Consider the following 26,529-nt stretch of genomic DNA (forward strand, 5'->3'; position numbering starts at 1 on the left):
CAGCCCCGCTGCGGTGGTGGTCTGGCAGGTACCTGGTAGAGTGACCTGCAACGTGCAGGTGCGGGTTTCACACTGCTGGCAAAACCAGCAGAAATCCAGAGAGATTCTCCCTTTGTTTATGAGTTTAGGAGTCTTAAATTACAAGGGAGGGGTTTTTTTGCTGCTCATCAAAACATTTCTTTGAAATTTTGCATGTTCTACTTTCCTGATGGCACTGCAAAGGAATCAGTTGCTCTGGAAGAAGGTTGTTCATGTCCTTTCTCCTTCCCTGCAGCAGGGGCTGTTTTCTTTTTGTTTGTCAGTTTGGCTCTTTCCTGATGAACTTGGTGGTGAAACAGGTTAATGTAAAGTAAAGGCGTAATACTAATGCTGAAATGTCTCCTCATCTCTCCCAAATCACGTCTGTAAATTAGAAATTACAGAAATATAGAAATCGTGTAGTGACATGGACTGGAACCAACCGTTGAACAGAGCCTTAATAACTATTAGGACATTGTTACAGAGACCCCTCCTTTGCCTCTAATGAAGACTGTAAGGTCTTTCAGTGTCTCTGCAGGGTGTTCAGCCAACAGTGTGCACACACAGAGCCCAAATAACGAGGTAGCTCATCCGTGTACACAAAACCGTTGGCATTTTCAAAGTTTTTTGCAACCTGTCCTAAACTGAGATGCTCAGTGTGGCAGCCTGTGCTGGAGGTTTGGATCTACATTTAAACACCAAATTGGGAAGAAACAAGAGGCAAAATCCCCAAATTCAGCCAGAAAAAAAAAAAAGATTAAAAATATAACAATGGACATTGATTCTGTTTTTAACATCTGTTTCCATTCCCTCCTTCATATTCATTAGAGCTGGGAAAACTTTCTATAGTTGACCCCAGACCAGAGGACTGCAGGAGTTTATTGCAAACTCCAGCACCAGGCTAGATCCTCTGAAAGATATGCATCATCTGCATGATCGATGCATGAAGTCTCCATAATGAAACACTAGATCCATAAGGTTTTATCTCAGGAAACCCTAGAACCAGAGTGCAATCTGTGTCTCCCCATTGGAACTGCAGATAATGCCTCTTTTTTCATATGGTCAAGCTGTGTCCTACTGCCCCTGTTCAAAATGGGGTTTGATGGCAATGCATCTTTCTTAGTAGGGTAGGGCCTGTGGAACAGGACATTGCTATATGTCCTGATTGTTTCAGCGGGACAAGTCTGATTCTCTCTTTCCTGCAGTGAGAAAATGGAAATAATGTTTATTCTGGCCTTCCTCATGTTGATAGTCAGTGACATGAGCTAAAGGCACATAGCCTCAGGTGAAAGATGTGGAAGTGGAAAGTATTCACATTTATGGTTGAGTCTTTCTTTTCATTTTAAACTAAATGAATCTTCTGGGCGTTGTTTTGAAAGTAATTCCCATATTCCCGCAGATAGGCAGGGCACGTGCTGGGAGTGTCCATGTGTGATGCGGACACCCAGCTTAGCTCCTTCTCCAAGCGCTGGGCTTTCCCCACACCCCTTGGTGAACCAGGAGAGAGTCACTGTTCAGTGGCTGAACAGGCATCAAGGGATGGAGCCGCACATGCCTTGCAGGAGATCCCAGCAGGCATCCATGCAGAATATGCAGCTACAGAGGCTTTGCTGATTTTTGCCCAGCTCTGATTCCCCGGGCAGGGCTAATGCTGCTCTGGATTGCAGCGTGACACTTGAGCTGTTCCCAGGGTTAAATGCTTTTCAAGTAACTGCACTTGGCTACTCCTCCTCTGACTTTTTCTTTGCAGGGAACTAAGATCGAAATCAGCAGCGGAAAAAGGTGCCTTGTGCTAATGTTTGGGACAGTGTGTTCAGCTCCATCAGCCAGTGCCCCCTGCGAGACAGGAGCAGTCCTCTTCCACTAATGAGAAATTCCTCCTACCCTCTCTTTCTGGTCAGAAAATTTTGTCTTAAATTTCTTTAAGGCAAAGACCTAGTTCTGCTCTTGCTGCCTGCAGTTTCAACCCTGCCTTCTGTGCACTGCTTAAAATTGCCATAGAGAGGGCAAGGCTGGTGCTGCCATTAAAAAAAAAAAAGTATCCCAGAATAATAAAGACTGGAACAAACAAATTGCAGCAGCGCTTCGTGAATGCCCAGGTCTGTTCAGAGCAGGATGCCAAGTCCTGTCTCAGCAGGGTAGAGAGGGTTGGGATGAAGACCAGCTTTAGACAAACGGGCTACATCTCCACCATGAGTTTAGAGCTCAAATGCTCTCCCACAGCTGCCCTTGCTGGTTTGCTCCTGGTACAGCATTGACTTCTGTCGGTCCTTGGGCAGCATACAGGGAGCAGCATTCCCAATGACATTACGGTTGAGTTAACCCTATTTTGGAGGAGAAAAGCCATATGGACATAAGCTCCATATGGAAATTACCCATGGCCTTGGGTGCCGAGTTGCAGAGCATCCCTGGGAGGTGAACCCCAGCCATGACCCTTGCTGGCGCAGGGAGACTCTATAGGTGAGTGCAAACATGTAATGCAAACCTGATGTACCATAACACGGAGTCACCACATGAATAAATAGGAGTGCAGGTCCCTCAACTCTGCGTGTACCTGGGATGCTGTTGGCACTGAATAAGCAAGTGGCTGTGAACTTACCAGCTGCTCCTTTGAGTCCTTGGATTAAGCCCTGGTTTGCAATGCATCATTTAAGAGGTTGCAAATATTTTCCGTGTGTTGAAAGAAAATTATAAACAGATTGAGCCTGGGTACAGTAGATCCACTGGACTAAATTTGACTAAGAAAAGCTTTCGATTAAAGAATGAGGCTTAAGGGGAATGGGGAGTCAGCTGGCATGGAGGGAAATTTTGTCATTTTAATGAAAAAATTTTGTGGAAGAATACTCTCTGCAAACATTGAAGGAGAGAGTCCTTGTGCAGGAAAGCACATGATGTAAATCAGTATCTACTAAAGCAGTCCGTCTCTTGAATACAACAAAAGTAACTGTATGAAATTGCAAAACAGCATGCGCTGCATTTTCATGGGGACGTGTGCTCTATTCAGTCATATTAATTACTGCGTGGGCTCAATTTTCTGTGCAATCAATCCACGGGAAACAAAAGGGCTGCAGGGGAAGTATAAAAAGACAGTCAGCTAATAGGAGCCAGATTCAATAAAACTGTGTCTGCCTTCAGTGAATGGCCAGGCAGAGGTGTGTCCATTCTCCCTTGGCAAAGGCATGTGATAGGCTGGGCAAAGGGTGTAGGGCTGAGAGGGGCTTGGAGCAACGCCCTGTGTATGTATAGATATGTATATGTACATATATATATGACGAATACAACTTCTATTGTGTGCGGTGTTCAGGGTGTCATCGCACAGCAGGCTGTCGTGTGATGGCACTTCTGCCGGTGCAGCTTCTGCCTGCCATGCCTCCTTCCCTGCTGTGCCATGAGTCACGGGCTCTCCAATTCCGTACGGTACCAGGGCGTTTTCCTCGCCCCGCTGTCAGCCCAGTACTGCTGCTCCGGTCCCTCTCTGCCGGCAGCAAGCAGCGAGCCCCAGGGCTGCTGGTACAGCCAGGGGTCTCCTGGGTGGACTTCAGACCCTGGGTGAACTTCGCCTTTACTGCAGAGTTTGGGTTTAATGCCAATATTTTAGCAAGGTATTTGGTCTGTTTGCCTAGCACTTAATAGGGGGATTAGCTGGTTTATTTTTTTTTCTTCGCAGATTGCTTTTCAGTTTCAAAGTTGAATGTGTTCGTTTTTAGTGGTAGCCTTCTCTTTCATTCAGGTTCCAAACTTCCCTAGGAAGTGACTTCATGGCATTATTCAAGCAGATTATTGCTTGGAGTGGCTGCGGCTGAATTACCTAGTGTTCATATAATGACAAGCTCCCAGACCATATGTATTTAATGACTGTAATCATTTATTATTTTCCCTTTATTAGGTTTGTTTTTAAAGAAAGTTTTACTGTGCTATTTATGATACGCTAAGTGGTGCAACTTGCTGGAAATCATATCGCATACATTTTATTTTTTAATAGGTTTTGCTTGTTAAAATGGAAATCTTTTATTTACCCTAGTAGGGTATTTTTTTGCTGACAGTTTTATTATTTCAATTACTCAGACATTTCTTTCCTCTTTTGTTTCCCTAGATATTCCTCCAGGGAGTTTTAATGTGTCCATTCTTTATTTAAGATTGGGTTCAGAACGTGTTATTTCTAGCAGGGCAGAGGAAAAGCCTAATATAGCAGACATTAAATAGTGGGATGTCAAGGTTTTATTTTCTTTCACCTTTGAGTTGTGGAATCCTTTCCCCATCTGTGTCATCCAGTGATTAATTGTGCTGATAATCTGCACACCCTCATCAATAACTGTCTTCTACCAGTGCCAGGCAGAGGCCGTGCTCTGCCTAAAGAGCTTGTGGCTGCTGATAAATGAACATACGTGTATGAGTAAATGAGGGGGACCCCTGAGAGCATTTAAAATTGCCAGAGACCTAGAGACCTTTAATGAACGAACACTCCATAGGTACTGGCAGTAACTACGACATGCATTTCACTCACCGGTGGGGAAAGGAGAATGGGACCATTCCTCCACGGCAAAACCCAATCTTTGGTGGGTGCACCGAAAAGTGAACACCAAGGGCTCATACTAGTAAGGAGCCTTACAGTCTTAGTGGGCCAGCGCCAGCGGGAAGGGCAGACCGAATTCACCTGTACAAAGTTCACTAGGGTGGGACAGCGGGGAAACCGGGGTCTGCTCCCCTGGCTCTTGCTGGGGTAGATCTGTCATTTCCCTTTGCAAGTTCTAGTGAGTCTTTGACCACTCTCTGATGTGCGATGGATTTTATTGTCCATTATAGCATGGCTATTTCTGGTTTAGTTCTGTTACTTTTCTTTGCCCCTTGCTACTCTTCTGGTCTCTGAGGCAGAGACCAGTCCTTGGACTGTGAAGAAACCAAACCCAAAGGCTTGTTGGGACAGTGGGGGAGCCCCCAGTGCTCTAGACGACATGTGCTCAGACTGCCTGTGGCTAGTGCATGGCCTTGGCGATCCTTGAGCGAGGTAGAAAGTACATTACAAAGCATATCCTCACACTTCTGCATCCCGTAATGTTTTCCAGAGTGTCTGGGGGAGAGCTTTTCGACCGCATCGTCGAGAAAGGGTTCTACACTGAGAAGGATGCCAGCACCCTGATCCGGCAGGTCCTGGATGCTGTCTACTACCTGCACCGAATGGGCATCGTGCACAGGGACCTCAAGGTACAATCGCAGTGTGACTCAGTCCTCCGGGCAGTGTTAGTGAAAGTTGCATAATTATGTGAGTCTAACGCATGAAAATGCAGCCTCCTCTGGGACTGGCTGTTTGAGTAAGGGTTTACCGTAAGAGGAATGCTCTGAAGGCTCCATATCCTCCCATCATAAGTGGTTTTAATGAGGACTTTGCAATCAATGCTGTTACAATGGGAGTTTTGCACATATCATTTGGGGGAAAAGTAATTCATTAAGACCCAAAACATTACATTAAGGCATCTCAGCTGGGATGTAAGTGTTTGCTGATATAAAGTATCTTGCAGATTTGCTGTGCTATATTTACTTTTACTTAATAATAATTAGTAACAATAAATAGTGTGGGAAAGTGGAATGATTTCCTATCATGCTATTTGGACCAGCGTTTTTGGAGACACTGTTAACAGCAGGGATTCTTCTAAGGAACATTGTGTGCCAATGTGATTTTTAGATAATTTTCATTTCAGCTGTATTGTGTTATCACATCCAAACCTCTCAGTTTTTCTGGAAAAAAAAAGCCCAAAACATTATTTCTGTATTGTTTCCTTCCTATATCTTAAACTGTCATTAAAATAAGCAGAAAGGCTTGGATTCCATAATACACAGCTAAACCTCCCCATCTTTGGTATCTTAAACAATAAATTAGCAGAAAGCATTAAAAAAAGTTACAAATGTCAAAAGAAAACTGTGGTTTCAGTTCCTGAGCTAGTTACTTCTACCAATGTTTACTGCCAGAAATTAAGAATTCAGTGAATGAGGTCACACTTCTGGTTGTGTTTTGGAGGGGTGCTCCAAACAGGATGCCGTGGTTTAACCCCAGCCGGCAACTAAGCCCCACACAGCCGCTCGCTCACTCCCCCCACAATGGGATGGGGGAGAGAATCAGAAGGGTAAAAGTGAGAAAACTCGTGGGTTGAGATAAAGACAGTTTAATAGGTAAAGCAAAAGCCACGTGCACAAGCAAAGCAAAACAGGGAATTCATTCACCACTTCCCATCGGCAGGCAGGGGTCAGCCATCTCCAGGAAAGCAGGGCTCCATCACGCGTAATGGTTACTTGGGAAGACAAACGCCATCACTCCGAATGTCCCCCTCTTCCTTCTTCTTCCCCCAGCTTTATATGCTGAGCATGATGTCATATGGTATGGGATATCCCTTTGGTCAGTTGGGGTCAGCTGTCCCGGCTGTGTCCCCTCCCAACTTCTTGTGCACCCCCAGCCTACTCGCTGGTGGGGCGGTGTGAGGAGCAGAAAAGGCCTTGACTCTGTGTGAGCACTGCTCAGCAGTAACTAAAACATCCCTGTGTATCCACACTGTTTCCAGCACAAATCCAAAACACAGCCCCGTACCAGCTACTACGAAGAAAATGAACTCTACCCCAGCCAAAACCAGCACACAGGAGTTGCCTTGGATGTTGATGCTGTGGCCTTGAATTGTCCCCATGTAAAGACAGTGGACTTTGGGTAAACGGGTCATATTATGTAAAGGCTTAATGAACATTAAGTCAAGAGCCACAAAGAAGGGGTTTTTTCTTTTTTTTTACTTCGTAAATACATTTTTTAATTAAATGTATTTTAAAATTAATTGTACTTTTAATACGGTCTAATATTAAACTGCATATTTGCAATTTTTGGCAAGTCCTCTTAGTGAAGGTTGTAGTGCCAGCAATGTGACCCCAGTGTTTTGCCTTAAGATGGATGAAAAATTGTAGTACTGAGAGACACTATTTATTTGCTTTTTATGTCCTCCAAAATTAGTGCTGATGTGAAATGCTGCATGGAGTAAAATAATTATTCCAAGATGTGATGCAGCCGGGCCAAAACAGAGCCCGTTACCAGTGTAACCACCAGCACCAAGGTGGAGCACTGCCCAAGACAGGCAGACATGGCCTTGTTTTGCAAAATCCTTAACAGTGTTTTTCTTCTGCCACTCTTTGAATCCAGATGTGAAACTTTTTGCTGCGTGGGGGTTGTTCCCCTGGGATTGCGAGCTTTTCCACACCTTACAGCTGCAAGGGACTTTCCTCAGTCCCTCTGCCAGAAGTGGGCATCCTATGATCTTCACTTCAAAAGATAGGGTAGATTAATAGATAGTAGAAATATGCTTTTTAAAGTATTGGTTTGGCACATTTTTAAGGCAAAACCTTGAATCCACTGAAGGAAAATATACACTGATGTCCCCAAATAATATTTCCTCATGTTGTGCAGTTTAGTCCTAACACTCCCAAATAATGGGTTTTCTGTAAGGAGGCACTAGTTAGTCTTCCCTCTCCTACAGTCTTCACATGTTGCCCTCAGTTCCCATTCGCTTCCTGCTCTTTTGCTCATGTACATAGAAATATTCTCGTATTTATTAGAGTTCCACTGTATTTCGGTATGGAAATGCTGTTTAGTATTTTAACCTCGTCAGCTTTCTCTCAAGCTCAATTTGTAGGAAGTAACTTCAGGCTTCTTTCTGCAACCAGAGCTTTTGGAGGGAGGTCTGAGACCTCGTAATTCAGATATTCAATTGTACAAGCTCTTAATAGTCCTGTCTTCATAATTTAAAGGAAGGCTGTAGCTTCTAATTTAAGAGAGATTAATCTTGTTAAAAAGTTCCTATAATAAAATATGAGATTTGGTAATTGGGAATTGGATTCACGTACAAGTTACTTTCAGAGTTTATGTAAGGACGTGCTGAATTTAGATCAAACCAACCTTTTCCAGTGGTATTTTGGGGCAAAGACTAGCTCTTTTTCTCTTTCTTTTTGTTTGCAAGTCTTTGTCAGTACAATATCAGTTGTTAAAGTTACTCATAAAATACGGTATATGAGGAACACCTGCTGTGAGTTTCTGTTAGCACAAACATACCATCATGGCAAAAATAGGGATATAATAAGGCTTTTCATCATCCTAAAATATCAAGATAAGTGCAAGTTTCGAATTGTGATCCCCCAAAATGAAACTCTGGGAAAGAATGCACCCTACAAAAATACAACCCTTGAAACATCTATAACAATTATTTATTGTAATTGTGTGTTATTCAGATGCCAAAATAGTACTTGCTGTAGTTGGGAAAAGCAGATCTGTGCTCCAAGACTCTAATCGAAATAATGCAGCAGCAGATAACAAAAGATGGCAGCAGATGAAGTCCAGGGAAGTCCAGGATGTATAAAAGGACTGAAAGGCTTGAGCAGCTCCATTTGGTACAGAGCCACCTCATTAATGCTTTTTAAATTAACCAGTTTGAAGAACCAGAGTTCTTTTAAACAGTTTTTAAACAAATTTAAGTTCAAATGGGTGGGTTTCTTGGCCTTACTGAATATGAGTAAGTGGGGGCCTGAGATGAGTTAGCAGAAATCATTGGGAAATAATTTTCTTTCCCTTAATACCAGCTCTACCAACCCCTCAGCAGATCAGAAGTGCACTAGTGAAAATCAGGAGTAACTCCAACCAAGGGCAGACCATGGCATAAAACTGACTCACGCGGTGCCTAAAAACAGTGTCAGCATTGTATTGGCCAGTTAAAGCACTGGACTTACAAGGTATCATGAGAAAGAAACATAAATGGTACAACTTCATAATTATTTTTGCCAACGGAATCATTTCCCTTTTTGCCTCGGTCCCAGCTGGCTCACAGCTGTGGATGCAGCTTGTAGATCCTCTCATGGCCATCGTGTCCCATGGATAAAGCCATCACTACGTGGCTTCATGCTGGGGCTGGGGAGCCAGAAAGTGCTTTAACTTCCACTTGAAGTCAAACAGGAACCTCAGAGTAGGGTGGAGGTGATGTCAACACCCAGCGCTTCTTCGTCCCCGCTTCTTTTGCTTCTCTTTACAAATCCAAGCTTGGATGTGTCCCAAGGAGTTTGATGTTGTTGTGTGGCCCCAGCTGCTTCTCGCCATTTTCTGGAGCACACAGTGGGCTGATAGACAAAATGTGTTGCATGCGGGTAGGCGTTTGTACCAGCTTCTGGGCAAAAGTCTATACCAGCGTTATGTTGAGACATTGGGTATCCATCACTTGTAGATGAAGACCCCAAGGTCCAGGTGGTGCAATGGCACACCGTTACCACCTGGCTGTCAGAGTGCCGGGAGATGTTGGACCTTTTTGTGAGCCCAAATATTAAGCAGGGGAAGAAGTGTGCTCTCACAGCACCTAGCGAGAGCTTTGCTGTGTAGCAGTAGCACATTCAAAACGTATTGATGGAGGACTGTGCTGTAGCAGAGGGAGTTTGGTTGGGCTCTCCAATCCGCCTGACATCGGTATAAAGTCACAAGGCTTTGTGGAGTGTTTTTTTTTTCTCAGCATAAACAAATTGCTGTGCTTAGTGCTGTGACATTCTTTCCTAATCAGCTCTAGCTAAAACATCCTTGCTGCAACTCTGTTAATTGTAAAGGCATTTCCTCTCTCACAACAGTTTATTTCCAGTGGAGAAGACACAAAAATTCTCTAATATCTATTGTTTTCCTTTTTCTTTTTTTAAATGTAATATAAAAATATTTCATTACACTACCTGGATTTACCATATTTACTGGCCTTCAAATGAATCCTTCTGTTTTATCACTCTGAAGTGATGGTATGTTGGACATACTACACGAATAAAGGACAAGCCTTAGTTCTTATTTGGGGTGCCAAAGGAGAAGTTTGTTATCCCAGGAAAGTTACTCAAAGCTCAAGGTGTCAGCTTCTTCCATTAGTCACCACAGAGGAGTCTGGAGAGGTTCTCCGTATAGGTTGTAGAAGCAACTCTTTAGGATTTAGGGGAACCAAATTATATTATTGTATGATGTATCTAAGGACTGTATTAAATGCAAAGCATCAGCCAACAGATGTTGTCACTGGACTTACATATTCAAAACCCACTTTGCTTGTTCTCTTTCTAGCCCGAGAACCTGCTTTACTACAGCCAGGATGAAGAGTCAAAAATCATGATCAGTGACTTTGGATTGTCAAAAATGGAGGGTAAAGGAGATGTGATGTCCACAGCCTGCGGGACTCCTGGCTATGTTGGTAAGAGGTTTGGTTATACTGTCCATCCGCTCTTCCCAGCTGCAATACAGACGCATAGTGAAAAGGAAATAATACTTGTTTTCCAGTGCCCCTACGTAATGCACATGAGATTTCACAGATGTTTGTTAGAAATAGAGATTTCAGAAATTGCTGGTGCTCGGCCTAGTGTGCTCTTTTCCTTTGGGTCTGCAACCTGCAATCCAGCTCAGGGTTTGTGGGATTCACTTTCATGATTTTAATCCTTTGCAAAATGAGTTTTCTCAAAGACACTGCTTGTAGCTAAATTAGGAGCACATGAAGAATATCCCTAAACACATCAATTCTGAAAGCACCTATAAAACCAAGAAGCTTTACCTAATGCAACATTATTTTAATGATAAAAGATAGTATTTGCCAGATTCCCCCGATAGAAGACAGCAAAATGAAAGAGGTACATTTATTCAGACATGTTCAGTCATCCTCTGTAACAACCATGTGAAGTTACTGACTCCTAGACGTCAGTATGCAAAAGCTCTTCAGATCCTCGGGCCTTCCGGTGTGGCATGAAACTGTTTCCTATCATTTATTCTTTCCTCTTTTGTCTGTACAGTAGTGATTGTACGAGGTGACTGATTCGCAGTGTGTTTACCAGCATCCTTTTAAAAAAGTTAAAGCAATTGAGTGTGAGAATTATATGGCAGGTGATGACAGGTTCTGTTTGAACACACACTATTTAAAAGGCACGCTTCATGCATGGATGGATCCAGCAAGCCTGTGCCTCCTACGATACCTAGCTAGTCGGCTGAGACAGTAAAATTAATCGCTGGGGTATCCATGAAATCCATGAAACTAAAGTGACAGTGGCTTCCCCAGGGATAGATTTGTCTCACATCTTTCCGGTAGGAAAAACCTGATGTTTTCCAGCAGTCAGAGAGAGGCTCCTTTTGGTTTGCAGCTGCCACCTCATCTGTGTTTTCATACCTCTGATGATACCACGGTACCAGAACTGAAACAATGATCCAGATTTGTCCCAGGAATACCTTTTTCCAGGCATTATCTTCCCACTGCACAGGCAGACTCTATCCTGGTAACATCAGGAAAAGAACAGATTTCTTTGGTTTCCCATCGTGAAGCCATCAGCCCATCATTTTTTATTTTAAGACAGATGAGTCAAGATGCACTCTGTACAGCCTGAATAGCTGTTTTGTGTAATCACACCAGACTGGAAATCTTCTTCCAAAGCACTAGCAGGAATTGAGCTGAGACAGCAATTTTCATAATTTTTGCTGTCAGCTCTTCTGTTCTAAATTAACATGTTTTATTTTGTTCCGAGATGGGCACTGACTAGAATAAGTCTGTGAGGTGCAGGGAAGCTCGGATGATGTTTGCTGAAGCGCTGATGAAAAAGGGGGAGTGCGACTCTGCTTGGGCACTGAGTGATCTCATATGGCCTCTCAGCGTAGCCATTTACATAAGAAAACTTGCTATTTTGGAGAGGAAGCTCTCGGAGCATGTGACACGAAATTGTAGTGCTTTGAGAGATGTTTGAGAGCTCTCATTACTCATGGTCTGGGCCCTGATAGCTACACAAGTGCCTCCAGGCCCGTTTTTACCTTACTGAATGCAGGATTCACTCATCACGGTTCAAGAGGTCACAGTCACTTATTTTTGAAGGCCTGACAGGAGTGTTTCCCCTCTCTCACAAAGAAAAACCTTTAAATATTTGTTCTATTTCTTTTTTGCACAGGAGACAGCTCCTCTTTAGTGCTGTCTTTTTTTTTTTTAATATAATTGGTTGCCCAGGCAACATTTTCCAAGCTCAGAAAATTTTTATTGTCAGTCGCTGTGGTGATGCCCACAAATGGGCCTCCATGAGTGTTATACCTGATGACATGGCTTCTGCATACATGGTCTGCAATTTGTCCACATCCAAAAGCTTTCACGCCTTCCAGCGTCGCTCCAATTTGCAACACCTGCCTCATGTCCTCAAATAAATGTAAGAGTCCTTCCTCCTAATGGCACAACATGAATACGTGTCCTCATCTGGATTGGGCAGACACGGGACAGAGTGCTGACCCATTAAGTGTCCCATCTGCCAACTCTTTTTGGGTTTTCTTCCCATCCATTTTACCTGGTGTTGAAGTAACACTCAGAGATCCATCACTTACAAGGCAGTTCCTGGCACTTTTCTTTAAAGATGCGTAGAACACCCCATTTCCTAAGATATTATAAGCAATTAATTATTTTTGTCAGTGTATCCACTTTGCTTTTTAATTCCTGGAAAAAAGTTAGGCACCTATCACATGCCAAATGCACCAGGGCTTGGTTAAGGAGTCGTTAACATCTGCTATTTATACTTCTTTACCTCCAGAAATGGATCCAGTTGGATCCTGCTGTGCAAAGTGCTGGACAAGCTTCTGACTTCGTAGCAGACCTGATCTTAACTCAGGTCTGCTGCCCTTTGCAAGCATTTGCAAGTATGCAAGGGCCCCTGTCATTTCTATCTAATTTCACTGATCAGGATATACTTTCAAGTCTCTGTATTTCAGTTTTTAACTCAACTTTTCTTAGTTTCAGCTCCAAAGAACGGTGGTACCTGAGACACTAAATTCCTGTTTATGTAGTTCAGAAATTCATCAAATAAGTGAGGGTGTAATTAACCTTCACACAGAATCACAGAATCACAGAATCACTAAGGTTGGAAAAGACTTATAAGATCATCAAGTCCAACCATCAACCCAACACCACCATGCCCACTAAACTATGTCCCACAGTGCCACATCTACATGTTTTCTGAATAAATAAATAAATAAATATCAGTTTTCTTTCTGAAAATCAAAACTTATCAAATTAGAGGGTATCTAAAATGTGCATAACCAGCAGTGCATTAGCACATTATCTTTTAAGGCCCTGACTCACAGATTAAATTACTGTCAACAGTTCAGAGATCTCATTCTTTCAGGAGTCTTGACAGAGGTTTTGGTCCTATGGTGAAAAGATGACAGTTACAGAATCACAGAGTCACTAAGGTTGGAAAAGACCTGTGAGATCATCAAGCCCAACCATCAACCTGACGCCACCATGCCCACTAAACCATGTCCTGCAATGCCACGTCCACATGTTCCTTGAATACCTCCAAGGGATGGTGACTCAACTACTTCCCTGGGCAGCCTGTTCCAATGCTTCATAACCCTTTTGGTGAAGAAATAGTTCCTAATATCCAGTCTAAACCTCCCCTGGTGCAACTTGAGGCCATTTCCTCTTGTCCTATCGGTTGTTACTGGGGAAAAGAGACCAACACCCACCTCTCTGCAACCCCCTTTCAGGTAGTTGTAGAGAGCGATGAGGTCTCCCCTCAGCCTCCTCTTCTCCAGACTGAACAACCCCAGCTCCCTCAGCCGCTCCTCATCAGACTTGTGCTCCAGACCCCTCACCAGCTTCATTGCCCTTCTCTGGACACGCTCCAGCACCTCAATGTCCTTCTTGTAGTGAGGGGCCCAAAACTGAACACAGGATTCGAGGTGCGGCCTCACCAGCACCGAGTACAGGGGCACGATCACCTCCCTACTCCTGCTGGCCACACCATTTCTGATACAGGTCAGGATGCCGTTGGCCTTCTTGGCCACCTGGGCACACTGCTGGCTCATATTCAGCCGGCTGTCAACCAGCACCTCCAGGTCCTTTTCTTCAGGGCAGCTTTCCAGCCGCTTGTCCCCAAGGCTGTAGCGTTGCCTGGGGTTGTTGTGACCCAAGTGCAGGACCCGGCACTTGGCCTTGTTGAACCTCATCCAATTGGCCTGAGGCCATCGATCCAGCCTGTCCAGATCCCTCTGTAGGGCCTTCCTACCCTCGAGCTGATCAACACTCCTGCCCAACTTGGTGTCATCTGCAAACTTGCTGAGGGAGCACTCAATCCCCTCATCCAGATCATCGATAAAGATATTAAAGAAGACCGGTCCCAAAACTGAGCCCTGGGGGACTCCGCTTGTGACCGGCCGCCAGCTGGATTTCACCCCATTCACCACAACTCTCTGGGCTCGGCCGTCCAGCCAGTTTTTTACCCAGCGAAGAGTGCACCTGTCTAAGCCACGAGTCGCCAGCTTCTCCAGGAGAATACTGTGGGGAACAGTGTCGAAGGCTTTACTAAAGTCCAGGTAGACAACATCCACAGCCTTTCCCTCATCCACTAGGCAGGTCACCTGGTCATAGAAGGAGATCAGGTTGGTCAAGCAGGACCTGCCTTTCATGAACCCGTGCTGGCTGGGCCTGATCCCTTAGTTGTCCTGCACATGCCCTGTGAGCGCCCTCAAGATGATCTGCTCCATAACCTTACCTGGCACCGAGGTCAGGCTGACAGGCCTGTAGTTCCCCGGATCCTCCTTCTGGCCCTTCTTGTAGAGGGGCATCACACTGGCAAGCCTCCAGTCGTCCAGGACCTCCCCTGTTAACCAGGACTGTTGATAAATGATGGAGAGTGGCTTCGCAAGCTCCTCCGCCAGCTCCCTCAGCACCCTTGGGTGGATGCCATCAGACCCTGTAGACTTGTGAGTGTGGCATAGCAGGTCGTTAACTGCTTCCTCCTGGATCGTGGTGAGTTCAGTTTGCTCTCCATCCTTGTCTTCCAGTTCAGGGAGCTGAATACCCTGAGGATACCTGATGTGGCTATTAAAGACTGAGGCAAAGAAGGCATTAAGTACCTCAGCCTTTTCCTCATCCTTGGTGACAATGTTCCCTCCTGCATCCAGTAAAGGATGGAGATTCTCCTTGGCAAGGTTAGGATGGTTTAACCCAATTAGACTTAGTTGAGGCACTTCTGTTAAGATGCAAATCTAAATGTTTGCTTACTGAAGCAACTGGTCTGATAATGTAACCTCTTCTAATTAAAAGATCTTCCATTTTCCTATCTGCTTAGGACTCTGTCTTTATTTCTTATGGAAGGAGTCTAGGTGATGAGCTGGGACTAGACACCCAACTTTTAGATAGCACCTAAATTGGGTAAGATGAGGCAGCTTGTGTGTCTCATTTCATTGCAAATTAGGTGTGTGGACTGGCTTGCATGGATCCCACCCCATCTTCTAGGCTGGAGAAGAAGTCATGTTTTCAAAACCCTGAGTGATCTGTGTGGTTATGGGCACGATCTGTATAAGCCATTAGCGATCTGTCATGGGCTGCTGGGCTTGAGACCGTTTATAAGAACTGGATTTTGATGAAGGAGTGTTCAAAACTGCCTGAAAATGAGTCATCCTTGAGGTGTGTCAAGTTGGGCACTCACAAGGAGGTGACTCCAGTCACTCAGCAAATTCCTCTAAAGAGATTTTGGCTGTTTGGGAATTAGGGCTCACTGACTCACGTTCTGTGAGAGTTGGTCTCTCAGAAGCTTTGGTTACTTCTGCAGATGGGACTTAGACTCACGAGACACTTACGAGCATTGAAAAGTGTGGAAAAAGTGTTAGAAAGCCTGTCTCAGGCAATCTGATCTCCTTTTGCAGAAACGCTGAATTGCAAGCTGTGTTTGTGGCTGGCTAATGTCTTAACCCTTCTGAGATTTAAAATTCTTGCTCTGAGTCCCAACCCAACTTCAAGTAAAATTTTCTTGTATTTCCCTGTCGTAGGGATTGGGCTGGACCCTGGATGTGTGGTTGGTCCCTGTACCCCCCTCCTCATTCAGTGTTTTTATTCTCTGTAGTGCTTTTATGAAAAGTCATTTCACACCTTTCAGCTCTGCCAGAAATCCAGTAGCAATTTCGGATCATATCAAAGCCGTGCATTTCTCTTAGTCCTGCACAAGACCAAAACATTTAAGTAAGCAATAGATTTCCATGTTGAATTTTGACTTATTTGGTATCCTTTGAGTCCAAGGCTTGAAAATATTCAATAACCCTTTGGAATATCCTTATTAGCAAACAGCAGGAGTTGTTTAGGCAGTAAGATGAGTAAGGAAGTAAAAATACAGCACAAGAACTGCTCTCACCAGGGTTTGCTCAGGCACAAGCTCGTGACAGTGCAATTGCTCAGCTCCATTGCCATATCCTGAAATGGTGTTTGCTTGCATGTGGTTGTAGCTGCATTATGTTCGATGACAGCTATCTAAATCTGACTCAGTAACATGAAATAGGGACAACAGGAGGACAAGAAGCCTGCGATGCTGCACTGAAACCCTGCTGTCCTTCAGAAACAGCCCCAAACTGCAAAGTCTTGGCCAACCAGAACAAGAGGATCACTGGAGGACTGTATGGAAGCGGGAAAGAAGTTGTTTGCATCCCAGGACTCAGTGGAAGAGGGACTCTGGTCTTGTCGTGAAGCTGCTTCATATGCCTCTTAGCCTGTTTGCACCATGAGGAAGATGCTTTGTATGGCAGCAGGGGAGCTCACGCTGCTCTTGCACTGTCTTTGGCTTCAAAGGGGCTGGGTTGGCCCTTTGTGCATCCAACCATCTTCTCAATGGTGCAGGGTTGTTCCTTTCTGTCCATCTTCTTGAGGTGGTACCTCTGAGTCCTAAGCAACGGGGCTGGCACCATCTCTCTTTGGTGTCCCTTACAAACTCTGCCCATTAGTCATCTTCCCTCTCAGATTTCATGGCCATCTTGTACCTGTGCAGCCCATTCACGTTTCCCCTTCTTTACTTCCAGGACCTGCCTACATGATGGAGACTGGCACTAAAATGGTTACCAGCTGAACTACTAGTCCTGGCTTGCACCAGGCCAATTCACTGGGCCAGTTGAGCTATGTCCCTGCCCAATGTGAGCAGGTCCCTGGTTATTTTAACCCTATTTAGATCTTTTTATTCCTCCCACATTTATGGCAGCCTGCTGATTTGTCACTCCTATGGGGATCTTCAAAACCACCACCCTTTGTTCAAACGCCTCATTCCTTCTGGCATGCAGCTTGTGGGAAGCCATATAAACCACAGAAAATAGCAGTAGACTGAGTTCTTGTGAGATAGCAAAATTTGCTGGGAGTAGCACCATCATGGGAGTGAAGGAAAATTGCCTTTAAGTATGAGGGTGGTATGAAGAACAGGTACCCTCATGACTTGTACAGTTTGTTCAACAGGCTTAAAGTATCAGAGCAATCCCCATCACTTGAGCTCTTTGCAAGAACATGTATTGCTGGTTTTCGCATCCAGCAGCTGCATTTTTAGGGAGCTTATTAGCATAGCTGTGCTCCCTGGGGTAATGGCATAGTGCTCTGAGAGGTTTCCAAATGTTCCTGTTCTGTACCTTTTCTTAAAACCTCCATTTGAAACAAGCCTTGTAATTTTTTTCTCTTATTAAAAATAAAACATAACTAAACAAAAAAAACCCCTAACTGTAAAACAGCAGATCATCTGGCTTGGAAGTGGAGTGCCCTGGGAAGCACGTCTTCATGTACCTGCAGGTAGGATGAGGCCCCGGGACCACTACCCAACATTTTACCTGCCGTGTGTTGCTGGTAGCAATGCTGATTTGGCCTGAAACACAGTTCCTGGATGTGAAGCACCCACAGGGCAATGTACTGGGGAAGGGTTCATGTTTGCTTCATTGAATTCCCCATCTCTGGATGGCTGCTGTGTAGCATTTGAGCCCACAGTGATTCCCTGGGGAGGTGCAATACTGGAAGCTCAGCTGGCGTTTCCCCAGCACCAGAAATGGGAGCTTTGACATTCCCGTTCTCCTTATTGCTGTTTTGTCTCCTCAGTCATCTGTGTTGATCCTTTAATGCTGTCAGCTCTTGGATTTTTTTCATTGCATCTCCTGCTTTTGCCTCTTAGCACTGACCTACCATCGTTTCTGAGAGCTCCTCTGACTTGTTTTTCAGCTCATGAAATATTTCCATCTTTTCCATATATCAGAGACAGATGATGCTTAGCTATGTTCTCCTGCTCCTGTTGCATGTCTGCTCTTTGGAACAAAAGCCAAAAGCAGCCATTTGGCTTTAAAATAATTATTTAAACCTCCTGCCTTTCTTCATTAAAGTTTCCCAAAGGGGAGGTAAGAGCTTCACATTTGCTTTGGGCTTGATCCTGCAGTCTTCTTACCTGCTTCACAGCCACCATCTGCAGCAGCAACTGTCTGTTATCAGTGCTCCTCACTCCTTTAAAACAGAGAGAAATGCCCCAGCACAGCTTTAACAGGGAGAATCTTTATATAATTCACATCCCCTTGTCTGAGATTTGTTTTCTGGTATGTTAATGTGGCATATCTGTATAATGTCAGGAGCTCACTAGGATCTGTGGTGCTCAGGAGCCATTTGCATAATATTTTCTTGGGGGGATATAAGATGTATAATGTTTGCCAGTCTTGAAAATTATGCAAACAGGAGCAGACAGTCAAAGGTAGAAGGGACATGTGAATAAAACATTGGGAATTTGGAAGGACTGGAGAGTTGGAAGACTACTGATCACCTAAGGACAGGGGAAAATAAACTCCCTTCTTTGGCATATTTTGTCACAAAATCTAGTCACAAGGGATGGGACAAAAAAGGAAATGGAGTCTCACAAACCCTATTTGATGCACATTTTGAAAAAAGATTCTTGTTAGAGGAAAACTTGGAGGCAAGTTTTGATGAATCAGAAAGAGTCAGGTTAAGGGACACAAGGGCTGTCTGGGAAGGTTGTCTTGAGCAACTTTGAGGTACAACTGTTTTATACAAGAAAAATGTAAATTTGCGAGAGTGCGAACTCACCAGGTGATCTGGGAGGCAATGGCAGGCCAAATAGGATGGCTGTCTGGTGCTTTATTCTTTTATCCCAAGTTCTTCTTCAAATTCACCCCCGCCAGACTGTCTATCGCCAACCTGACACACAGACCCTGACCCAGCCACTGGGAAAGGAGTTAGTTACCTTTTGGGCACCAACTGAAGATGCCTTTTGTATTTCCACAGCTCTGTCCCCTATCGTAGTAAGAATGTTTTAACCTTTATCTTGATAGACTACAGCAGTGTGCCCATGTCCTGGAAGGAGTCAGAGGCTTCTCAGGAATTGGGGTGCAGGTTTCTGCCGAGCTCCTGGAGCCAAGTTTGGAGCTGTTCATGCTAGGTACAGTGGAAAGAAACCTTCTTTGGCACATAGTGGATAGATGTTGGAGTATTCACACATTACAACAGTGTATTAGGAATAACAATATATGAACAGAACCATCACTTTAATTTCTTCTACATGCACTGGTCCCAGTTTGCTGGATGACTTGAAGATTGGGGTAATATTTACCCTGTGCTGCAGATTGGGGCATATCCCACTCTTCAAGAGTGGGAGAATCTGGCTGCCAGCTATGCTTTCACTCACATTCCCCTGGATTTTCTTCCTTTTTACAGTGTCTCCCCAGTGTGACTCGACCCTTTCCATCATTCTGGATGTCCTCATCTGCCTTGTGCACTGTCTTCCCTTCAATCCCTTCTATAAGCTCTTATGCCCAAGCACCAGAAAGTCTTTTTTGTTTCTCATTATTGCTTCCTGTTCCCTTCCTTGCAGGCAGTTTTGACCTTAGTTTTGTTGACTTGTCTAGCTTGAGAAGATAACTCTTTGAAGAGTCCTTACCAGTACACCAAAGCATATGTAGCAACTAAATGTGAGGCTCAAGCTTTAATACGTTTATATGCTTCACAAATTCTTTGCTATTCTTCAAGTAACTAATTGATGTTGGTAGCAGAGGAAGGTGTAAGCCCAAAGAAATGTTTTTGCTGGAACTTGCCCCTTCATGATTCTTTTACAGCATCTGAACTCCAAAGTACTCAGAGGAAATAGTGTGCTTTTTAAAACCCACTGTGGCAAGTCTGCTTTAGGAATGCCACAAGCCGTGATTTCTTGCATTATTGTGGACATTTTGCTTTGAAAAAAGCAAAAGCTTCTTTACATGAAAAAGATTAGCATCACAGGGGTTTAAAATTCAGGTTTAAGCATTTGCACTGAAAGGTCCCAATAGGGAAAACATAATACTCCAGGCTCCCAAACAAAAAATGCACCTTTTTAATTCTCAGTGGTGTAAGAAAGGAAAGCAGACCTACAAAGAGTTTCAATAAATGCCCAGACTCTCACTTCTAGCAAAATTCAGTCTATGGTGGCTGAAAGCTATAGAGGCAGAAGGCTCAGTACCTTTGTGCATGTGTTCAATTCCTACTGTTTTTCATTTCTTCCTCTGAGGTTTCTGTGTTCCCAGAGGCAGAAGGACAAATGAATCCCTCTGATTCTGACATCCAGCAGGCTTTGGAAGGCAGCTGTTGGGAGGTGTGGTGACAGCTCCCCTTCCTCTCCTGTGGACATAACTTATCGCCTCCCTGACATGCTGCACTTTCTGAGTTGCCTCTTGAAATCCCTAGTTTGGCAGCGTGATGCGGTGGAGCTGCAAGGCTGTCAGGGTGAATGTGCATCTCAGCACCGGTGCAAAGCTTGGCCTCGTTTTCCTCCAAGTCTCCTAAAGTTCCTCTGAAAGAGGTGATGGCCTTCTGCCTCTCACGCATTTTCCTGTGCTTGGTTTTGTTTTGTGTCCTTGGCGTCAGAAAATAGGGAATTTGCTCCGCTTTAGGAGTCTTTGTGAGAATATGAGCTTCAAAAACATTAGGATATTTGCAAATGTGAGGGCCGTATGTGGAGGGCAACACAAGGTCTCAGGGAGCTTGAAGTGTCAGGGTCTTACCTCTTGGCCACATTCAAATGATTGGTCTGGTAACATGTGCTCGTTCGGCTTTTTATTTTCAGCTCCTGAAGTGCTGGCCCAGAAACCCTACAGCAAAGCTGTGGACTGCTGGTCCATTGGGGTCATCGCATACATCCTGTGAGTATCTGTTGGGCTTTCAATCACAGCGTTGGGACCTGCAACATACTCTCCCACCATGTAGTTACCCACTTCGTCTGGTCCAAGAAAGTTCATCTCTGACACTTGTGACCCAGGATAACATGAACCCTGGACATCTCCCAGTTGCATAAAGGCTGAAATTTGTGCAGAAGTGGTAGGAAATGAACCAGGACCCTTCAAAAGCAAAAATACTTGCTCCCGCCTGAACTACACTCTGTGCAATAGTATGGGCTTGTCCAGGTTGTGACGTTAGTGAAGGTATTCCCTCCCCTGCTCAGGTTAGCTTTGACGAGAAACAAATTTGGCCATGTCCACAGAGCACAGCATTGTGCCCACAAGTGTATCCTGAAGAGCCAACTCTCTCAAGGCATCACTGTAATGACTTTTTGTTTCCTGGGGAGGGGACAGAGGGACATAAGGGGGGAAGAGCTTTTCATGTACTGCAGTGAATTATTCTCATCAAAACACAATACAAAGTATTGAGATTTTCACTGAAAATGAGGGGTTGTTTTCCTTAACACATCCAACCATCAGGTCCCATAGGAGAGGGTAACCTGATTTGTGTCCTGTCATTTCTGTCACTCTTCTATCAAGCCATTAAGCTCCTGCGTTCTTGGATGAGATTTCTTCCTCTAATGGGGCTAATTGCTGCTCAAGGCAGTGGGGATTGGTTGCTTGAGAAAGCTACAGGAACAGGACTTTTGTGCATTCTCCAAAGTGGTGGATAGATCTCAGAACTCATACGTTTATGGAGATTTAGTGCCTGTCCTCATTCAGTACCTGCCACCCTTCTTCACAAAGGCTTAATAGGATAATGTAGATTACAGGGAAACTCAGGAAGTCCTGTCCTTGAGGTCAGACTAGATTGCCTAGGGCTTTATCCAGTTGAGTCTTGAAATCCTCTGAAGATGGAGACTGCACAAGGTCTGTGGGAAACCTGTTCAACTGCTTGACTGTCCTCATGGGAAAAAGGTTTTTCCTTATATCCAGACTTGTCTCCATGAAAGGGGCAGCCAGTACTCTAGATGTGCATGCACCTTCAGTGCTTGAGCCATGGAAGTAGGTAAGCCAACTCCTGTCCCCTCGACAATACTTGGAAGGATGGAAGAGGTGTCCTGACCACTGTGGTCACAGGGATGCCCTGGTGCCAGGGCTCATTAGTGCTGTCCAGAGAAGGGCATACATAACATTTCTGGGCACCGTCATCTGAATCCAGCTCTGTGTGCATGAGCATATGAAATCACTGCTAATATTTGGATTGAGAAGGAAGTGCAGAACTACTGGTCTGTGAACCTGTAGGAAGACTCCCTCTAGCTTAAGGGCCTGTCTTGATGGGGTGGTCTGTGCTCAGGGCTCAGGTCTGTGAGTCCATACATGTCATTCAAATAACAATTACATAGGTTGCATCTGCATAGTCTAGCAGACTTTGAAGCAGGAGCTATTCATGTGGGTCTTCGAGAGGAGGTCAGGCTTTTGCCAAGGGCTGACCCAGGGTGACCATGCAGAGCACAGCAAGCCTGTTCCTTTTGTGCAAGAGAGCACAGAGCTGCTCTGTAGCTGTTGACTGCTGCAGAAACAAATGTCTTTTCATGCTAGCATTACCAGTGCTTTCCCTTTTTTTTTTTTTTTCCCTTTTACACAACTGTCACAGTTATACAAGACTAAAGGAAAAAGCAGCTCCAATGAGGCACAGCATTAAAGCATTCCTACTTTGTTCCCTTTCTCCTTATGCAAACATTTCATGGCTTGTCAACATGAATAACTTTTTGATGGTGTAGTAGAACTATTTTTGCCAGGACAAATCTCATTGCTGTATTATCCACTCTGTGCAATGTTCATTCTTTACATTTTCATTTAGTCTTGAGCATAAGTTATATGCTACCCAAAATGGCTTTTTTGTATTAAAGTAGTATAGGAAGGCTTTATTTATTTGCATGTATGTTTATTTATTTAAAACAAAGTCCTGCCTAAAAACATCAGCTTTATGACTTTCCTTCCAATCTACATGAATATTTGAAAACTTGTTGAGAACAAAACTTTGCAGGGGGATGGATTTATCTTGGCACAACCATCAATAGCAGGATGCAAAAAGCTTTTGCATAACAAAGCAAAAATCAACAGAGATGATTCTGACTTTGTGGCAAAGCCCAGTGGGACATGCTACAGCAGTGAGGAAAACAGCAGACATGCCAAAATACCTCAGAGGCTGATTCAGACATCACTCCCTAGTGCTCTTACAGATGAGGATGGGGTGTGCTGACCCAAACTTACCATCTTCCACAAGAAAACCTGAGCATGGAAGGCCTAGGGGTTGGGTTTTTTGACATTTTTGGTCCTTGCCAGCCATGGCAGGACAATCAGGTAGAGTCTTTTCTGTTGCTTTTGTAGTACTTTGCTGAGTACCAGCTTCGGAGAGTGGGAAGAAGGAGGATGCGGGTGGAAGACAGCAATATACTGCCTCACTTCCAGGCTCGACCGCTGCCTAGGTTTAGTTTATTGTCAATTATCCACCATGAAAATATGTGTCCATCTGGCAGCCCACAGGAGGGCTGTGAACTGTTGCATTCTGGTTGCCTGGAGATAAACTCGGCTCTGCTTTCCTCCAAGTTTTCAATCCCATTCAACCATGGCTCATGTACCAAAGGTCTTTTTTGCTGGCAGACCTGTTGTTATTTCACTTGTGGCTTTTATGTGTCTTGCTGAGGAATACGGGTGAGACAGTGCTAAATAATGTGTCCTCCACACCCAGTTTATGAACACATCTTTGATAGGTGGAAGGGTTCGATCTCATCCATAATCCTTCCCCTTTCCTAAGCAAGGCTGCTCTTTCTGCAAGGTTCAGCTCAGCCGTTTCCTGCTCTGTTTTCCAAATCAGCGTGTGCTGGGCTTGTCAAGCAAGGCACACACACTCCTCAAATCTAAATTCCCCATTTGCTGTATGGGGAATTCCCAACCCTGAAGGCTTAAATCAGTTTAGTAAGAATGAGTCTCCCCCCTGTTTGCAGGGCAAGGAAACTTTTTCAGGGTTTCTGTGCTTCATGTAGTAAGGACGTGATTTGTATTATGTACAGTCAAAATGAATGGCAATAATGCGTTGCTGTAGAAGAAGCATGGTAATGTGTTTGCCAGACTGTTACTGCTTGGGTGGGATTGGGGCTGAGATCAAACCACCTCCTTGAGTATTTCTGCATGTGAGCTACATCCTTCAGCTCCTGTTACAGTCAGTGGCACTCCAGGGCTCACTTTGGTTACCCTAACGTAGGTGTTTATTGCAGTTTCAGTCACATACAGTATCCCGCCTGGTCTCAAGCTGTGGCTGCAGGACGGTCCAGCCCCTATAGCCCCATGGCATACCTGCCAGCTGGGGACAGGGGTCCTGTGCACTCGACGGCTTCTCCAGTGGCACTGGACTCTACCTGCGGGCACCTCAACCCAGCCTGGGTCAATGCAAGCAGTCATTTCACTGGGATGTGCCGTTCAATTGCCTAAACCTACACTTTTACTGCCACGCTGGGGTGTCCAGGACAGCCATGTGGATTTGGCAAGTGTAACGCACTGTGGAGACCTCCCTTCTGGCGTGGCAGATGGAGGCCAAGCAGGAGACCATGGACCGTGTCGAATAGCACCAGATGCCCGTTGCTGAGGCTACTGGATCACACCCTGCTCCGTACTCAGACCCTGCCTTCATAGTATGGTTTCATCTGCTTTATGGTACATTTGCAACCCTCTCCAGTCTCCATTGACTCCATCCCTATTGACTGCAATGGGAGCTTAGAAACCCAGTCCACATCCTATATGTCTTAATCTTGAACTGGATCTCATCCTTGCTTCCAGGAAAAGCCAGAAACTGCAGACGTGGCCTCGTAAGAAAGTGAATGTCAGGGGTACTGTAAAGACAGAGAGGAAGAGGTGTTCTTCCTTAAGCTGGAAGAAAGTAGCCCTGCTGGGGTGTCTGATACCACCAGTGATGGGCACAGGTTTAACATCTAGGTTTGCCATCTCAGCAGTGCCACACCACCAGAGGTAGAAGAGCCACTGTGCTCACAGTGCGGCATGGTGCTCAGATGCCGCAAGCACCAGCAGCATAGCCACCCTGCTGCAACGCTGGTAGTTAATCCTGCCCTGAGCAGGAGCTATTAATTCCAGTATATCACCACACCCATCCGGATACACCATTTCCAGCTCCACAATCAGCACAGTTGGAGCTACTTGCATGTGCCCAAACCAGTTGGAGATGTATTTATGCATAGGGCAATCCAAGCACATCATCCTGCATCACCTCCCCACCTCTCCCACAAATCCTCACAGCCACTCTGAAGAGACTGTTGTCATTTAAGAAGATGGAAAATCAGGGGAATCCAACACAGAAGCCAGGCATAAATTAAAGATGCTTTGAGCTATTATTACTGCAAGTGGTTTGAGTGCCTCCAGACGCAAGCTCAGTCTCACATGAGAGCCTTCAGCGTATGACACTGGAAGAATAAACTCTTTCTGGGGCACCGACACTCTAGACAAATATTTGTTTCTGTGATATGCAAGGTGAAGGATGTCTCAGGAAAGAATATCTTTGTTTCAGTGCCAGTCTCTAATGCTTCTTGTTAATGACAGCCAGATTGCAGAGGCTGCGCCAGTGGAGTTTTTATCAAAACCTATTTTGCATGAGAAGTCATTATTCACACAAACTAATTTTAGCAGCCTGAAATTTCCTGTTATTCCAGTTGCAATATTTCTCAATTTGAAACAAGCCTCATTGTTGAGCTCAGCTTTCTGCTTATCACAAGGTAGTTTTGGTACATGTTCAGCTTAAAAATGTAAAGCATAAGAAGAGCAAGAGACTTCACTGGATTCCCAGCAGCTGGATTTTGGACCTGTCTGGCTCTCATGAGAGGTTACAAAAGCTTGGGGAGCTAAAATACTGGTTGCATGCATACCTGATATAACGAAGATTATGCTAATATATATGCAAAAAATAGAAGATTGTGTTCCAAAGCTGGAAAAGCACCTGGTGCCACAGAATGCTCTGCCTCAGCCCCTGGTTATTCATCCTCAACACCTCCTGTCTCTTTTGCACTAGGCTGAACACATTTTGCCCTGAATTTTCTTCTGATTCTGTTCACTGAACAAGAGAATTACTGGGTTGTTACTGTTATTTATAAACAACAAGTATCTGGAGATACATCTTGGATCATACTTTCCTGTACTTCTCTGCTGCTGAGTTGCTTTTGATTTTCAAGTAGATGTGCATGAAATCATCATTGATGTTTGTATGGAAGGATTAACCAGTGACAGTACAAAGTGTATTATGCCAGAAAAAGTTTCCATCATCGTCCTGGAGTCATGCGTTGGGAAAAGCTGGTCAGGCATCTTGCCTGCTCGGCTTCTCACACAAGCCTAAGAAAGAAAGTGAGGAATAACTTACTTGTTCAGTACTGGAAGGACAATTAGCGGTGGCAAAATGTACACAGGCATGTTGGATTGCAGTTAAACAGTGTGAAAACAACCCCAAATGATTGCTCCTCATTGCTTGCTTCTTAATTTATTTT

At 44.6% G+C, this 26,529-nt stretch overlaps 1 protein-coding gene across 2 annotated transcripts in view; it reads left to right on the forward strand.

The window, feature by feature from the left end:
- CAMK1D (calcium/calmodulin dependent protein kinase ID) overlaps positions 1–26,529 on the forward strand; it is a 233,833-nt gene that overhangs the window by 180,778 nt on the left and 26,526 nt on the right. For both annotated transcript variants that reach the window (XM_059816627.1, XM_059816626.1), the window contains exons 4-6: positions 5,082–5,220; positions 10,112–10,238; positions 20,890–20,965. In XM_059816627.1, coding sequence (XP_059672610.1) covers positions 5,082–5,220; positions 10,112–10,238; positions 20,890–20,965 — 342 coding nt within the window. The remainder of the gene's footprint in view (positions 1–5,081; positions 5,221–10,111; positions 10,239–20,889; positions 20,966–26,529) is intronic.

Source organism: Gavia stellata, chromosome 4, assembly GCF_030936135.1.
Source record: "Gavia stellata isolate bGavSte3 chromosome 4, bGavSte3.hap2, whole genome shotgun sequence".
Taxonomy (NCBI): domain Eukaryota; kingdom Metazoa; phylum Chordata; class Aves; order Gaviiformes; family Gaviidae; genus Gavia; species Gavia stellata.